At 36.6% G+C, this 17744-nt stretch overlaps 1 protein-coding gene across 1 annotated transcript; it reads right to left on the minus strand.

Annotated features, from left to right (window-relative positions):
• Positions 1-6711: 6711 nt before the first annotated feature.
• Positions 6712-14001, minus strand: LOC103964121 (ABC transporter G family member 25-like). Its single transcript, XM_048581215.1, has 2 exons — positions 13206-14001; positions 6712-7958 (listed from the first exon to the last, which is right to left on the minus strand). Exons 1-2 carry the CDS (start codon positions 13894-13896, stop codon positions 6925-6927), a joined length of 1725 nt encoding a protein of 574 aa, XP_048437172.1. The 5' UTR covers positions 13897-14001; the 3' UTR covers positions 6712-6924.
• Between the last annotated feature and the right edge of the window lie 3743 nt (positions 14002-17744).

A 17744-nucleotide genomic window follows, 5' to 3' on the forward strand; every position in this document is an offset into this window, starting at 1 on the left:
TTTCATGCTGCAGATGATTTCTACGTAGTATTTTTTTTTTTTTTTTTTTTCATGCGGATCTCTGTACCTTTTTGGTATTTAGATCGAATAAAGTAAAAGATAATTAATAGATCCGCAACTTCACAACGTTTGGTAGGCTATATTGAGTTTTTATAGTTAATGACTATATCAAAGATATGTGAAAAAGTGAAGTTCGAAAACCTCATTTATTTCAAGGCTTTGTTGTTTTCATTTGACTTTGATTAGACACGTTGGAGCTTCCTTTCCTACCCTTTCATTTTCCGTGTCCTTCTGTTTTGTGTGATCACGGTAAAGTCATGTTAACATTTTATATTATTTTTTTTATATAGATAATGATACAAAAAGGAATATTAATATAAAATGTTGACGTGGTTTAATTGTGACCATACAAATAAGAGAACACGGAAAGTGGGAGGGCAGAGAATCTGCCTCCTCCTCTCCTGGTCATGTCCGTGTTGAGTTGGATAAACACTTAATTTCTCTTGGTAATTTAGCATCCTGCTCCTATATACTTGGGTCAAGAAGTTAATACGGATGTGCTTCCTAAGGGAAACTCAGCTCTTGCAACTTCTGGTGAAATTTTTTAACTCTATATATGGGTTATTTTCTTGATGCTTTCTTCTAGAGGCTAAACCTTCGTACTTTTTTATGTTGAGCTTCATGTAGTCAACAATTACGGAGATGTGAATTCCATCTAAGGCTCCAAGATAATTCTAAAATATAGGTAAATTAGTTAGTTGACAATAACACACCCACCTACAAATATAAACCAGAAAACAAACAAAAAAAAAAAGAAAAAAAAAGAAAAGAAGAAGATGAATTTTGATCTTTAGTACCTCAAACGTCCCCATCTGTTTAAGTTTGCACCTTGAAGATCACATTTAAAATATCCAAAATATTCTTAATTACGGTGCGCAACAGAGTAAATTTTTTGGTAAAATGATAGTATTAGTGAGTTTGATAATTAGTTGTTAGTAGGTGTACGACAAAATACTCTTTGCTAATTATGGTGAACGATAGATTATAAAACTGTCTATAGTAGTTTACATGGAGAGATATTCTTTGAAGTGTGATGACTCTATAATTTAAATTATGCCCAAGAATGTTTTTAAATGTTGCGACTGCTTTTTTGACTGATACATGCCTTGCTCTTTGCAACCTACCATTTCTTTCAAGATTGACGAAGTTTTGAAAACACATATATGCTTGTTAACTCGAAGGTATTCAATACACTCAATTTTAGTTCCATTAAATAACCAATTATATATTGTAGAGACAAGTTTCATCACATGATAGTTTGATGAAAATCACATATGTAATAGCACCGTTAGCCTAATTGACCAACATCCTTGAAAACTTAAAAAAAAGGAGGGTGTCCACCAAAGGGCCTTAGATGACTAAGTCAAAAATAGTTTGAGATAAACTGAACATAAAGAGAATTCTTAAGAGTAAAACTGTGATTGTTGATTTCCCAGTTTGACTTGGTTATGTATAGGGTAGACTCCTCACATGTAGCCTGGAAGCAAGTTTGTAGGCCATGCTAGGTAGGCCGTTATGTTCTGCTAGTGTGGTGTAGACCACACTCGACAAAATACTGGAGAAATCTCTGGTGGTAGTAGTGTTTGGTAGGTTAATCCGCATAAGCAGAGAGTTGACCCTTGCCTCCTTGAGCCAGAGAAGGCTCGATGATTTGAGTGGGGATATCATAGGCGCGAAGGACACCTTGATATGTGTATGATCCAAAGGCTCATGACCTATAGGGCATGCACATGCTTAGCCCATTAAGGTCTAGTGTGATATATGCTCAATACATGAAGAATAAATCTGTCATTTTGAGCTAATAGTCCACATATCGTTCTTCTGTTAAATATACTTAATTTATGTCTTTCCACGTATTGTCATTTATTTTCAGCTAACTCTGTTAATGACTTAATACTACGAAACCTATAACAAAATCAAGCAACTATTTGGTTACAAGTTACAACCGCAATGATGGTGCCCAAATAATTTTCATCATTTTCTTCATGTTTGTGGAAATCTACATATAAAGAATATGTGAAAACTATATACATTTTTCGGTTTAAATTTTATTTTGATATATATTATTATGATAATAAACTTACATAAGTTTAGTTAGATACCTACATGGCTACATTGAAGCTATGAGTTCCACCTCATGTTAAATTCAAGATGACTCACTAATTAATATTTTCAATCCCTGCTAAATTTCTTAGCAGTATAGATTGCTCACAAATCCTTCCAACATCAGCAAAATCATCCATCTGTACCATAGACTCTCCACCTTCCCCTACATCACCACCTCTTTCTCAGAACTTTTACACCTCAAGTTTACTAACCTTGCATTGTCATCACTCGAGTGCGTACGGAACACATATAGTGAAGATACTTTGGAGGAAATAAGAATGACAAGAAGTTGGCTGAATAAATATGAACACTGGAGAGGAACAAGATTCTTAGGTTTATAAAGCGTCAGACTTCTCATCTATTTGGGTTGGCCAATAAAAGAGGGGCCTAAAAATTTACTGGGCTTTCATTCAAACCTAAAGACAAATTAGCCTCAAATTTTATTGGAGCAATCCAAAACTTTAACAAATGACCCCAATAGTAGTAAATAATAATCGGATATTTAAATAGGAACTGTTATTAACATTCTAAAAATCTCATTCTACATTCTTCATAAGTATATTTTTTTTCTTTCTAATTATAGAAAATTTGGAGTGTCAGATGAGATTTTTAGAGTGCTAATAACAATTCTTTTCAAATACACTAAAACTCAAAATGCACTGGAACACTGTTCATCCTATTTTGTATCTGCTATGTTTGTGTTAATACCTCTCTGCCATTTTTGTTCAAATAAAAAAAAAAAAAAAAAAACCATCTTTGAAAGTGCCCCACACTCATCACTTTCCTCCCACTTCTGGTCGACTTATATTCGGATAATAAACCTTCGACTTCCCCTCACCAAATTTCATCTCCAAATCGTTCCAATTGAATTTCTTTTCCTTCACCTTTGACATGTTGAAGTTCACATCAACATCAACATCATCTTCCTGTAACCTACGAGCTTAGTTCGGGTTTGAGTTTTTCGATAGAAATCCGACGATTCTAATGACGCCCGTCATCGATCGGTTGGTCTAAACGATTCCTCATCCACTACTTTTTTTTTCCCTCCCATCACACACATCTTACCGACCTTGCCCCGATCCCTCATCTTGCTTCCCTTTTCTCTTCCCATAACAGCATATCCAACTTCTATATCTAGTTTGGTCCTATCAGGCCATGATCTATCCTAATGATTGTGGCCCTAGTTTTGTTGGTCTTGAACTATTTAGTGTGTTAGTCATGTTTCACAATAGCAGTTGTTAGAGTGTCTGCGGCAGTTCAATGTGTAAATCTAAAGCTGTTACGACTCCCTCTCAGATAGCTTGGGCTTTCCTGGCCTTGCCTTGGGAGGCTATGGCTTGGTTCGTTGGTTTTTGGTTTTGTGGTGATGGCGAGTAGTGTTTTAGAAAACGAGCTTTAAGACATGCCTAGGCGGCTTCAAAAGTGGGGCGACAATGAAAACATCTCTGCCAGCGGGAATAGGCTTAAACTTGCCTAGAAATGGTCAAGAGGCGCTTTAATCGTTCGACTGGGCGTCCTTTTTGTTTAAAAATTGTTGAAATTTGAAATTTTTTAGTTGAAATATGAAATTTTTTTAGTTACAGAGCCGGTTGCACTTCGAAAAAAAAATCACACCTTCTCATATCAGAAGGTCACACCTTCTCACGCTGCCTACCTGAGCACCATGAGCAGTCACTGTGAGCCTCAAAACTTTCAAGAGGCTAATTGTCATGTTGTGTGGAAAGAAGCCATGTGAGAAGAGCTTCAAGTTCTAACCAAACACCAAACATAGAGTGTAGTCAAACTTCAAATGAAAGAAGGCAGCTGGTAGCAAATAGATCTACAAGGTTAAGTTTCACTCTGATGGATCCATTGAGAGGCATAAAACAAGATTGGTTGCTCGAGGATTCACCCAAACATATGCAGTGGATTACAAAAAAAAAAAAATTTGTGCACTGGCAAAGATGAATATTGTTAGGGTGCTATTGTTAGTGGCTATCAACAGTGGTCTATGTATCACATGGATATGAAAAATGCATTTTTGCATGGTGATCTCCAAGTGAAAGTGTATATGAAGATGCCATCAAGTCATATTGGTTTGTAAGTTACACAAATCAATCTATGCACTAAAGCAATCACTAAGGGCTTGGTATGCTAAGGTAAGTTCTGACCTTAAAGAGTCTAGATTCAAAAGGAGCAATGTTAATTCATCCATGTTTGTTCGCAGTGGGACAGTTGGCAATATTGTGGTAATTATATATGTTGATGATCTCACCATCGCAGGTGACAATGCTGATAAGATCTCCACTCTCAAACATTCACTCCAACACAAATTTGCAATTAAGGATCTTGGGATGCGTTTGTTGTATCAGACTAAACTAGTTTTAGGGACTAAATTGGACTGGTTTAGAATAGATTAAGTTAGACTGATTTAGTGAAGCATTTGATGCATTGTCGGATAAGGATTAGAATAAAAAATAATAAAATTTTATTCTCTCATTTTCTTTTATTTTCGTTTTCGTTTTCTTTTTCTTTTTCTAGAATTCTCTTGTTTGCTTCCCCAAATCTGTCCTCTTACTTGCCCGTCCATCTCTGTGTCAATCTCTTTCTCTATCTATTTTCTCCCTCACCAGCAAATTCCACTCTTTTAACTCATTCTCAGAAAAAGCCTTGGCATTTTTCACAATCTTCAACATCCATTTTTCCAGAATCTTTCAGATCACTCTAAATTATTCAAAATTGTTTTTGGTTACCGTTTTGTCATCTGGGTTTTCTCAGAGCTTATTGTCATATGGGTTTTGCAATTTGAGCATTTTGGATGCTGAAATTGCAGACCAAAAGCACGTTTGATTCTCCTTCCACTCCTCTCTAATTCTAGTATACATTCCATTTTTGCTAAATAATTACCGGAAAATCCAAACATATCCATTTCCCACAACCAAATTTCTTATAATCCAAATCGTATTCATTGGTAATTAACATTACCATCAAAAAGTTTGTTTTTTCATTTTAGACTTTGTCATCTGGGTTTTGTCATATGGGTTGCGATCTGGGTTCTGGCAGATCCTGTATCAAACAGCAAACCACTGTCTCTTCCGAGGCTCCAGATCTGGCCGACCAAGACTCTTCTCCGAGTTGGAGCCCAGCGATTTGAGACCTATTGGAAGAGTTGGCGAGCGAAGCAGATGAATGAAAAAGACAAGCAAAGCAAACAAATGAAGTTGGTCTTAGCAGTCCTGTTGTTTTCGGGGGCTTCTCGCTAAGACCACCTAAGGAGGTTGATAGTCGAGGCGAGTCCCTTGTAGTACCATTAAAAGTAGTCTCAACTCCAAACAAACACTGGACTACACTAAGTGTTAGTCTAGGGAGAGTTAGAAAACCCAAACAAAGGGGCCCTTAGAGTTAAAATATTTTATCAGAATAGAAATGGCAACATCCAACAAAGGGTTATTTTTGAACCAAGGGAATGTCAGGGCTCTTCTCAAGGAATCCAACATGGGTGATGGTAAACCAGTCTATACTCCTCTTGACAGCAAGCATAAACTTAGCTTGGAAGGCAAGCCTCTACCAAATATTGGTCACTATTAGTTGGTAAGTTAATCTTACCACCACAAGACCTGATATTACCTTTGCTGTTAGCATAGCTAGTCAATTCATGCAGTTCCCTACACCGGAGCACTCCAATATTATCAAAAGAATTTTGCACTACCTCAAGGGGTCAGGTGGCGTGGATTCATTATGTGAAAAATTGCAAACACTCAGGTAATTAGGGTACTGTGATGCTAATTTTTAGGGTTTCATACAAATGAACGTATCCCCTTATTTTTTTTATTTTTTATTTTTTATTTTTTTTTGTGTAACAACCAGTATCAATGCATATTGCATCAAACCCAGTTTTTCACAAAAGAAGAAAACACATCAAAGTGGACTACCATTATGTTCGTGCCCAAGTTCAGTCTCAAGTGATTCATATTCACTACACCAGGAGCACTGATCAACTAGCAGACATCCTAACAAAACCCTTAGCCACAAATCAGTTTCAACGACTGCTTTCCAACCTTGGTTCCATCAATCTTCTGGACCCTGTGGGGGAGTATTGGAAGTTCTCACTGGGTAATTAGGGTTTCTGGGTATTTAGAGCTTGGTCAACTATCGGTTATCCTTCCACTGGATATTTAGTGTGCACCGCTTGGTTTCTAGGTAGCTGCTAATCAGTTGTCAATCTCCTTATATTTAGCAATCTCGATTACTTGCCAACCCTCCTTAGCAATCTCTCATGAATGAATTTACAAATATACACTTGAAAATCAACAAGAAGCATCAGCTCTCACAGTGCCAATGGGCAAATTAGAGATCGATCTTGTATTTTCCGTCATAATATCCATTAGGTGCTTGTGCAATATGTAATGACCAAAAAATTAATACAGTAACATATATGAATTGATTCATATATGCATCCAATTATCATCATTAGGATATGACATTTTAATTAACGTAATATATAGAGATTGCTTTATTATTGCATTTCATCAAAACTATTGAACGATTTAATGTTTGCATTATTTACATTTACTCAACAAAATCGCTCTTGATGCCTCAATAGTCACAGTTGGTGTGAATTGAACTGCAATACAACACAGAGTGTTGCCGACATACGATCTATCAACTTGTACAAACAAACACAGAGATAAATAAATTTATCCACTTCGGACAAATACAGCCAAAGAGGTCTTTTGAAGAACAAGGAATCCAAGTGCATGTAATTATTGTAGAAGTATGTCAAACTTTGCTGCGCCTCAATGCAAGGTAAGCCAGTAACCTATATGCAAAAAACATAAACAACATGACACAAATGCTTGTCGCAGGGCTAATCTGCCCTTCGACATCTTGCTCAACAAAATTGCAGCTTGCTTTGTGATCACCTGCATGATCATGATGATGAGATGAGCAACCCAAGAGGGATGATATTTTACTACCTTCCCCATATTGGACATTAATTAGCAGCCTATAACTATAAAAGGTAGTAGAAATATATTTGACCCAAGCCAAACAAGACGGAACCTTATGCACGTAATATCCTCCGGTCAGCAGAAAAGCTAGCATTGTCACTGTTGCTATCGTGGAGGCCCGTTTGGCATCCATGATTGCCGCGCCTAAAGCAAGGCCAAGCCCTTGAGACACTAGCACGTAGCCGAGTAGTACCAACAATGTTATTAGAAAAGCGCCCAAGTCGGGTTTTAATCCAGCCATCCAGTAAACCATGATGAGAAATATTGTAGGAAGAATAAGCTCCATCGGTAGGTCTCCAACCATTCGAGCCATGAAATATGAAGAGAGAGTGTACATACCCGAGGCCTGCTCCTTGATGAAAATGGCACGTTCTTGGGGAAATGCAAATACCGAGTTGAAAGAAGGTAAGACTCCCCAAAAAATAGAGATGAAGAAGAGAAGGCCCAAATGATCCTGGATATCTAAATAATCTGATTTCCACCACATTAAACCAGCTAACAATGCAGCGGCCACTACCTGGAAAATTCGCAGTGAGTTGAAAGACTCATGCCTTCGTTCCTTAAGGCTTCTTTGCAGCAAAATGCTGAATTGGTTGAACCAAGTGGAAACAACATCACCGATACTTGTTCTCCGCTCTTTCGAGCAATGGCTCTGGACGTAAGTCATTTCTTTTGTTGTTGCACTGGTAGTTTTCAAGCATTCAACTTTGACCTTGGGAGATAACAAGGTATTGTATGAGGAAATAAGGATTTCTTTCATCTTGGGCTTATCCCTTTCGCTTAGACCATTAAGTTGGCACACTCCTGCATATATTTAATGAATGAGTTACTATCTAATATGGATCAATTCTTTTGGGAGCTATAGTTCTCCCACCAAAGTAAACATGGATAAATTTTAGACAGTAAAATTTCAATCTTCCCAAGAATTGAAGACCATGTTTTGCAGCTGAAGAAATTGCACAAATTTATAGCAGAACATCACAAAGCTTAATAAAGTGTGCATAAATTGTATCTAAAGACATTTTTTATTTTTTTATTTTTATGAATCTACGTAATCATACATTTATTTGTGGTCACTATGATTCATCAACCATTATCTAATTAACTCAAAACATTAGTCTTTTACAATCAATATTGATCTAAACATTCATTATCTAGAAAATTAACCTCATCGAAACCATTAATTAATTGGTCTATCTATCAAAAGATAGATACCCGAACGTAATATTCTCATAGTAATAGTAAAAACAATGAACAATGCTCAAGTCCTAGCTATATAGTCCAATAATATCAATGAAAGGAAGACGATGTTTCGATCTAAAATCATTTGACAGTAAAATAAATAGTTCAACACCTTATTAGTCCTTGGAATATTCTAAACTTTCCGATGTGAGATATTTATTCATGTAAGGATGAGAATTTCCTTACTTGTTAGGTTCCAAGTGTTGTTTACATAATCTAATTAAAGAAGATATAACTATCTGCATAGATTCAATATTTCGTTTAAAAACATTGAAAAGAATATGCCACTACCGAGTATGATGCGGATGACCACATTGGTCCATTTATTTATTTTATTTTAGGTCATCAGTCATCACATCGGTCCGTTTAATCGAATAGCACATTTTGGTGGTACTCATATACATAACTAAACAAAGATTTTTTCTTTTAAGAAAAGACATGAATAGGAAATGCACAATAACTAAAGAAATATTATTTGATTACTATACTACGTACGTATAATCTAACGGTTGAAAACATAGTCTATATAATCTAAAGGTTGAAAAACATAGCCTGTATGCGTCATCATGTGTAAGCAAATAATAAATAAATTGCAGAACGAATTTAGCACAAGTGAGAGCATCCACTAATGTTGGTGCTGCCACTAAAGGTGTGGCCACCACTTACTCATATTGTATTTCGTGGAAAAGTTTATACTAATTTTACGAACAAAAAATGGTAAGACTCGGGACCAATTAACACGCGTTAATTCTCAGTATAATCCTGAGCCGGCCATAATCCTGTGTCCTAAGATTCGAGAAAAAGTTGATGATAAATCAAGGACGAAAAAGGCAAAGACGGTGACCAAGAAGATGAGGATCCCTTTGCAAGGATTCTGGAATCCTCATATCATGTTCATATATTGTACATTGCGTGGTTAATTTTTATCAAATACTATTTATATTTAATTTTAAATAAAAATATTTAAAATAATTTATGATCACATAATATACAATAAATGAACACAATTTAAGGATCTTCAAGATCCTCACAAAAAGAATCCGAAGAAGATCTTGATTCGACCAAGAAAACCCACTTAAATTATTCAAAGTGGCCAAACGAAATGAATACTCACGTGAAGCTGAGGTGAAATTGTTGTAATCATGTTACACTATTGGACTATTTACCCTCGTGAGGATTCTCGCCGGATTCAATTTGTGAAGATCTAAGAAATTTTCCAATCACATTCGTTCATCGTATATCATGCGGTCAATTTTCGTTAGGTACTGTTTATATTCAATTTTAAATAAAAGAATTTATAATAATTTCTGACCGCATGATGTATGATGAACGAATCTGATTTGAGAATCTCTAAAATCCTCACTCTTTATCCAGTCCACTATCCAAATTCCAACTCAATAATTTCAAGTTAAAAATATCCTGGTCAAACATACATATAGTATATTGACCGACACGGTGATTTACAAAAACAGTAAAACAAACTGTTGTTTAATCAAATGATCGAATAATTTTCAGTTTGTGTGATTTTGCATCATTAAGGACACACTCCAAAATTGTTATAAAAAACTGTTTCCAAAAAAAAAAAAAAAAATCGTTACAAAACACAATTAGCCCTAAAAGTTGCACCTCAAATAAGATTATTTCAGAAATCGTTCCAAAGAAACTCCTTATAAAAAAGTTCAGTTTACATCATATGTATAGGAAAAAACTATTAAATGAGAACAAAGAGGTTTCACCGGGAGTGGCGCGCAAGTATTACTCCCTATAAAAAAAAGATGCGATCTCCACACATCATTTTTTATTTCTCACACATCCTTTTAATTTTCGGCTGTCAGATCAGATGAATTGAATAAGATCAAAAGACATAATTAACAAGAGGTGTGTGAGAAGTAAAAAATAGTGTGTGGATAGCACAACCCTAAAAAAACATATAGGTATATATATGTCCCAGTATTGTGCTACTAAATACTAATAGCATGTAACGACCTCAAAAGTAATTAGGACGACGGAAACTATAGGATAATCTAACTATTAATATTAGGAGGCAATCGAGAAAATGTTTTATATACAAATTTAAAGAGTCTAATATATATGAAGGGCTCATCAAAGAGACAATGATGAATTTGGCCAACTTCCAAATGTTTATGCTTCCTTAACTAAATGATGGTTTCTCACGCCACTAATTCCGTCACCAATTTCTCCACCTCAAACATGTATATTTCATTATATTGTCTATGAATAGATTAAAGGCAAAGGTTAAATAAGGGACATGAAGCCCTCTAAGTTTGTTCAATGGTCTAATTAACATATTCTGTCTGTTCATCTCACTTGTAAGTGAGAGGTTTTAGATTAGATTCTTGTTAAAAATGAATTTAAACCACATTATTATAGTTAGCCAGTGTGGTTTTAACCCATTTCCCTACCTCCTTAATGTGGATAATTTTGTTTATTGAAAAAAGAAAAAAAATGATAAAATTCCCCAGCTAGCTGGTCAAAGAGCACTTGTTCTACACTTGGTTGTAGTGTATTATTTAATTGTAGCTTTTGTAAAGGTGAGTGACAAACCCCACCCATATTCTCTTCGAGCAATAATAATAGCAACTTCAATAATGAACCGAAGATAATCCTAAAATAAGTGCTAAAGACGTTGAAATTAGAGGTTTCAGATGACAATCATCAAATATCGTAATTGTTACTTTGACATCATATTTGACAACTACTGAATTTCAAAAGTGTAAAATGATATGAAGTCTACTGAATTTCAAAAGTTTAAAATGATATGAAGCCAATAAAACTCTTCCCATTTCAATGTTGTCGAGAAGAGAGAAATTTTTTCAAGTTCCCGAAAGACCAGCTTAAGAAATAACTGTAAAGTTGGTGCAAGCTAGGGTAGTCTTCCTCACATGTAATGAACTTGCATGTTGAGGAGCAACATAACATGCACGATCCACAATCCGTCAATTAATTAAAAAAATAAAAAATTCCAACTTGATTGGGAATTCAAGCGATGGCTGGGATTCAGTGGACGGTCCAAATTAAGAGGTATACAATTGCCCATAAAATAGAGCATTGAACCCCCTGTTGAAATGACACTATCTCATACCAGATCTCTCTCTCATTAATCTACTTCCTACTAAATTAGGAATACATCGGAACTTGGAAGTCAAAATCCACTAATGAAAACCATTTTCGGGTGGTTCTGTACCGCATAAAGCATTTTCTATCCCCACCTGCTAATCATTTGTGTTTTGCTTCATTTTTTTTTAACGATAGTTAGTAGCAGTAGGAGGAGGACATGAAACAAATTCACAATTATCGTGCCGTTGCTAATAATAACTTTATTTAGAGGAGCCGACTACTTCTTATTATAACCACTAAATCGTAATACTAATGACACTGATGATTAATAATATTGAAATCATCTAGCTAGCTAGTCTTTATATAATTCCCAGAATATTTTTTTTAAAAAGGATTCCCACTCCTTGCACGAATTGTCATCACCTAGCTTATAAAGTGGATTATCAATTATTTAGACCACCTAAATACAATTACTTCGCGGTAACATGTTAAATTATCTAACCAAATAACATTTAACTTCCTACAAGGCTACAGACATTTGCCTATTAACTCAACCCAATCTTCTCAAGTTATTATTATATATCAAACTGAAGCTGTAGCACAAGTTACAACTAGCTGCTACTGTGCATGTCAGTTATTAATTCCAATCCGAGCAGCGAGGCCTTGGATAAACAAGGAGTATTTTTCAGGCACTACTCCAAGGTCAAAGCATTAGCAAAACATCAGAGACACGTGGAGAGCACTAAACCGTTTTAATTTGACCACCATTAATTAATATCTAGGATAATGCTAAAATCTATTTTATGAAAAAAAGTAATGGTAGATCAATAGTGATATCTATAGGATATTTACTGATACCTCTGTAATATGTCAATAAATATGATAAATAGGAGCAATAATTTTTGACACTTGATGATCAGGGTTAAGAATAAGAAGTAATGGTAGATAAGTGGTATCTATATAATGTTTTCGACCTAATAATTGTTGTGGACTTGTGGCAGTTATAATGATCAGTGCACCATTACACTCTCGATAAGTAGGACACAACCATGAGAATGGAGTCACCCATCACCTATACCATATAACATATAACCATGATCAAGTCCATCACCATATATGATCAGTTTATCGATCCACAGCAGTAACTCACATCCTATGTATGGAGAAATAATTGCCCCACATAGATATGTATGGTCTCCCTCTCTCTACTACTGACTGAGACTGACTTTGGATACACACACACACACACACACACACACACGCACATACTTGACTGTATGCTTTGGACCATTACTTGACCGTATGCTTTGGACAATTAAGTCAGGATATGAACTGAAATGTCTCACATTTAAAGTTAATTAAATTTTGCATGTGCATATAAGAAGACTATTTTTCGTATAACCAATTGTTTTAATGCTGGAATATCTCAACTTTTTTTATAGTATTAACACCAGGTTGATCTACGTGTGAAGTATAATGGCCATACATGTTCTACTTATACAATTTGTGTTGCCCTTATTAACTTTGGCTCATTTATATTTTGGTGTCGGTTTTGTTAGAGGATTTTAAAGTCTTATGCACCAACATTTGGTTGAGTGAAAGAATCAAGAACAAAAGAACTAATTTTGGCAGAACTAAGACCAGCAAGTAGATGTATAAGCTAGTGATATCTGATGAAGCAAAGTAATTAAATTAAAAATAAATCAATAAAGGTAGGAAAAGATGACATACCATTGGCGAGATCAAGGAGGAAGTCGGCAGGGTTCATGGGGAAAGCCGGCGCGAAGCCAATAGATCCAAAGTAGCTGATGGCCTCACACCCCTTCCCAAAATACAAGCACTTTCCGTCGCACAGCACCAACACCGAGTCCAACATCTGATACACTCGGCTTGACGGCTGGTGCATCGAAGTCACGATCGTCTTCCCCTTGTGCGCCAGCGACCCCAGCGTGCTTAGCAGCCGGTGTGCCGCCGTCGAGTCTAGACCCGATGTCGGCTCGTCCAGAATCAGTAAGCTTGGATTCATCAACATCTCGTGCGCTATGCTCACCCTCTTCCTCTCCCCTCCCGACACGCCACGTACGAAGGTGTTGCCGATTATGGTGTTCTCGCACTTGTGCAATCCGAGCTCGGAAATGACGGACTCCGCGGCGGAGATTTTATCCTTCTTGGAGAGGGTGCGAGGGAGGCGGAGGAGGGAGCAGAAGACGAGGGTTTCACGGACGGTGAGGTGAGGGTAGAGAACGTCGTCCTGAGGGACGAAGCCGGTTCTACGGAGGACGGCTTTGGTGAAAGCTCGATCGTTGGCGAGGACGGTGCCCTGATGTTTGTGGGTGAGCCTCCCGGCCAGGGCGTTGAGGAGCGTTGATTTGCCGCTTCCTGATGGGCCGAGAATGGCTAGGATTTCTCCGGGGGACACCATCCCTGTGATTCCATGCAGGATTGTCCGTTCTTGTTCTTCTAGTCCGGGTTTGTCCTTGTGACCAAACAAACACCCTCTGTACTTTGATTTGTTGTCTATCTTCACTTTGTAACACACGTCCACGAACTGCATCATCATGAGCAGCGTACATATGTATTTGTATGTGAATCAAGAACGTATATATATACATATCATAGAATATGATATAATTTGATTTTAACTAGCTAGCTAGATAGGTAGAGTCAAGTAAATTTCAAGTTTTGGTCAACTGAGACATGCAGTTCCGAATACGGTTGATTGTTACCTTGAGAGCGATAGGAAAGCAATTAATGGATGAGATTAAGGAGGGCAAATGATTCGGTGATTGATCTGAACCGTGGGGAGTTTGATTTCCACCGTTACGATCCATCCCTGCCATTGTATATATAGTTTCTTCTTTTAATAAATATTTATTTAAAGCAATAATATTGGAAAATATAGAACTTAGAACATAGAGAGAGAGAGAGAGAGAGAGAGAGAAATATACCAGAGAGCGAGAAAGATCGAGTGCAGGGGAGCACAAGAGAGGGTATTTATTTAGTTGGGTAAGGTGGGGAAGGTGAGGTCTGAAGGAGGAGGGTTGGGCTGCACTGCCACGTCAAAGTGAAATGCCCACAACATATTGTGCTACGTGGCGGCTCCATGCAACACTGGGCTGCTTTTCGGTATGGATTCATGGAAAAAAGTATAAAATATGATGAATATGATGCCTCCCTTCCCCCCGCTTCAAATCTCTTTTTCTCTATCTTTTCCTTTTTCTTTTGTTTTCTTTTCAATTGAGTACGTAAGACATAGACGAATGGATAGCCAGCTATAAAAAAAGGTTTTGGAATGAACACACACAAGAGAGAGAGAGAGAGAGAGAGAGAGAGAGGGAGAGAGCAATTGCTGTTACTTTAAGTTGTGAAAGAAAAAGTGCATTTGGAAGGAGAAAGTAAGCTTTGGAAATCTGGAATGAATACGAGAGAGAACATGATCAGATAATGATGAGAGAGGAGAGAGGAGAGATATCTAGCTAGCATTCATTTACTATTACTAAGCACAGGAAGAGGAGGAGGACTTCATGTCTGTCTTTCATTAATAACCAGATATATATCAGTCTTCATCATCAGATACAGATGCATGCATGGCAATTGGCAAGTAATTATATATTATATATGTATTAAGTAGTGGATCGTGTTGGTCCGCGTCAAAGATATGAAACTTCGTAGATGAAAACATGAAAATGGTAGTGCGTAATATTCAACTCAAGAATATATAGGCAGCGAGAAATACGGTTGGCTGCTACACACCAAAAGCACAACGAGAACCGGGAGAAATTTCAGGGGTAGAAAGCGGCAAGCACCTTCGTTTTACAAGCCACACTACACGTCATCATCATATATATATATGTGTGTGTGTGTGTGTGTATTTCACTAAAATTTTTCCTGGCTAGAAGGGATTTTTCCGTACCTTTATTCCAGACAGCATGAAAAATTTCTATGAAGCTGGGGCGGCAACGAAATTCACCACCGCTAAAAGCAGTGGGGTCGGGTGGGGCGTGGCAGGTACACCGCTGATCTTAGCTTTATGGACGCGTGTCCTGCGAGAGACCCTTGTGGCACCAGACGCCGGCTCACTACTCGGCCAAATCCAGTTTCATTCCTGCCCTACTATCTTTATTTTCTATCTTCCCTTATGCATCGGTTTTGTACGTACAACTCTCACAAAGCACAGCAACAGTGCACGTTTCTGTTATATAAGAGCAGTTAAGTTTGGTTAAATCTAATAATTAAACAGCTTTTGTTCTGTTGTGTAATTTGAATGTGCAATTTTTGTGTCCATGTGATAAAATACATGACCCGACCCGAAATCAACCGATAGCTTAATGGATCGTATCATAACCGATAACTTAATGGATCGTATCGTATCATGTAATACCCATTAAAGTAAATGGGTAATATGACCCGACCCGAAATTAACCCATTAATATTATCAGGTAATATGACTCGATCCATTATCCGTTAAGAAAAATATATTTTAAATCAATAAAAATGAAAATGAAAAACATAGTTTGACCCAAAAAAAATGTAAAACATAATACTAAATTAGTATATACATACTAAATTTCGGAGTTGACCCCATCATGAAATTTGTAAAGCGTTTCATTATGAGTGATTACATTTTTCACACTTCTACAATAATTATTATTAATTTTATTAATTTTGCACTCAAATAAAAAATACTATTCATGAGATTTGGAGGGTTTTAAAAATCTAAACGACCATGTAACCATCGTCTAAGCGTTGAGGATGCAATTATGAACGTTTATTGTGCTTTCACATCTTTCAGACTTATACATTAATGATTATGAATTTTGAACTCCTTTAAAAGTACTATTAATGAGAGTTTGTATGGTTTTAAAAATTCAAACGATCATATACCCATCCTTAAAGCGTAGAGCATGCGACTAAGAGTGTTTGCATATTTTTTTCATATTTTTTGCACATGTAAATTAATTATTATAATTTTTTTGATGTGTTTGGTATTTTAAATTACTTGATATTTTTATTTTTAATGTGTTTTATGATTTTTAATCTCAATCTTTGCCTATAATATACTATAAAAAAATAAAAATAAAATAAAACTTAAAATTTAAAATTTATATAGAATAATAATTAATAAACAATATATACATATTCATTATATCTATTGTATTTTATAGTAAGGTTTTTTTAGTAGTTTAAAAAATTAAAATCATCAAAATAACTTTTTTCTTATTGTGTCAAAACAGGTTACCCGCGTGTCACTCTCGTGTAAGTCTGTTGACCCTAAAAACTACCAAGCCCACATGGTGCGCAGGCCAAGTAACTAATGAGCTAACTACGTCCTTCGCTTGATGCGGGGCGTGCCAACTCGTTGGCCGAGGAGTAAAATTTGTTGATGTTGCATTGAACACGTTACTAACTTCTTGATCTTACAACTGTGGCCGAGGAAGGAACACGTCTCAGCCTTCGGGTTCTAGAGCTTGAAGACAAGGCTACTAGTAAAGTTCAAAATCAAATTCGGCTTTTGATGTGCCAAATGTAGTAACCTGTAACATCTCACTTCGCCGAGCTTGTTAATGAGATGACTTCTACCAATAAGGATTCGAAAATCCTTCTCGACTGAGACTTGGATAGATAACCAGTCGGCCTCGACGCAATGCTGTTTATCCAAATTGAAGGTGCTCCGGGAATGGCTGATTCTACGGCAATAGTGCTATTTATCCAAATTGAAGATGTCATTAGTTGCCTTCACAGTGCTATTTATCTAAACTGAAGGTGTGTTGGTGGAAAAAGAAAATAAAAAAAATCTCAACATGTTTGAGAGGTTTGCGCAAGGCAATTTGTGTGTTGAATTGGAGAGGGTCTTAAATGACGTAACCCCCTCCTATTTATAGCAACCAATCTCATCTTGACCGAATCAAAACTATACTCGGATTAGGATTCTTCATCCTGGTCCAACCAGGGCTCGCCCAATCCTACTCCTACTAGGACTTTGAACCAAACTCTCTATCTGGCTACCTTCATTTCTCAAATATCAGCGTCCTCACTCCATTAAGACTCCTTATCATACTAAGACTTCGACCCATCCGCTCTTATCCAAATCACTCATTCTTGCAATAGGACTCGACTGCCCTAACTTAGCGGCTTATGACCACTCGACAACCCATAGTACGTTAGGAAATGCTTTGTGCCAAACATAAACGTACGCTCGGCCTAATAATATTATTTTAGGTCCAAATATTACCCCCTCGCTTCTGAGGTCTTCAGCCTAGAACTCCTTAG

Source organism: the organism of the source record quoted next, unplaced genomic scaffold, assembly GCF_019419815.1.
Source record: "Pyrus x bretschneideri cultivar Hongxiangsu unplaced genomic scaffold, Pyrus_bretschneideri_v1 Contig16, whole genome shotgun sequence".
NCBI classification, from domain to species: domain Eukaryota; kingdom Viridiplantae; phylum Streptophyta; class Magnoliopsida; order Rosales; family Rosaceae; genus Pyrus; species Pyrus x bretschneideri.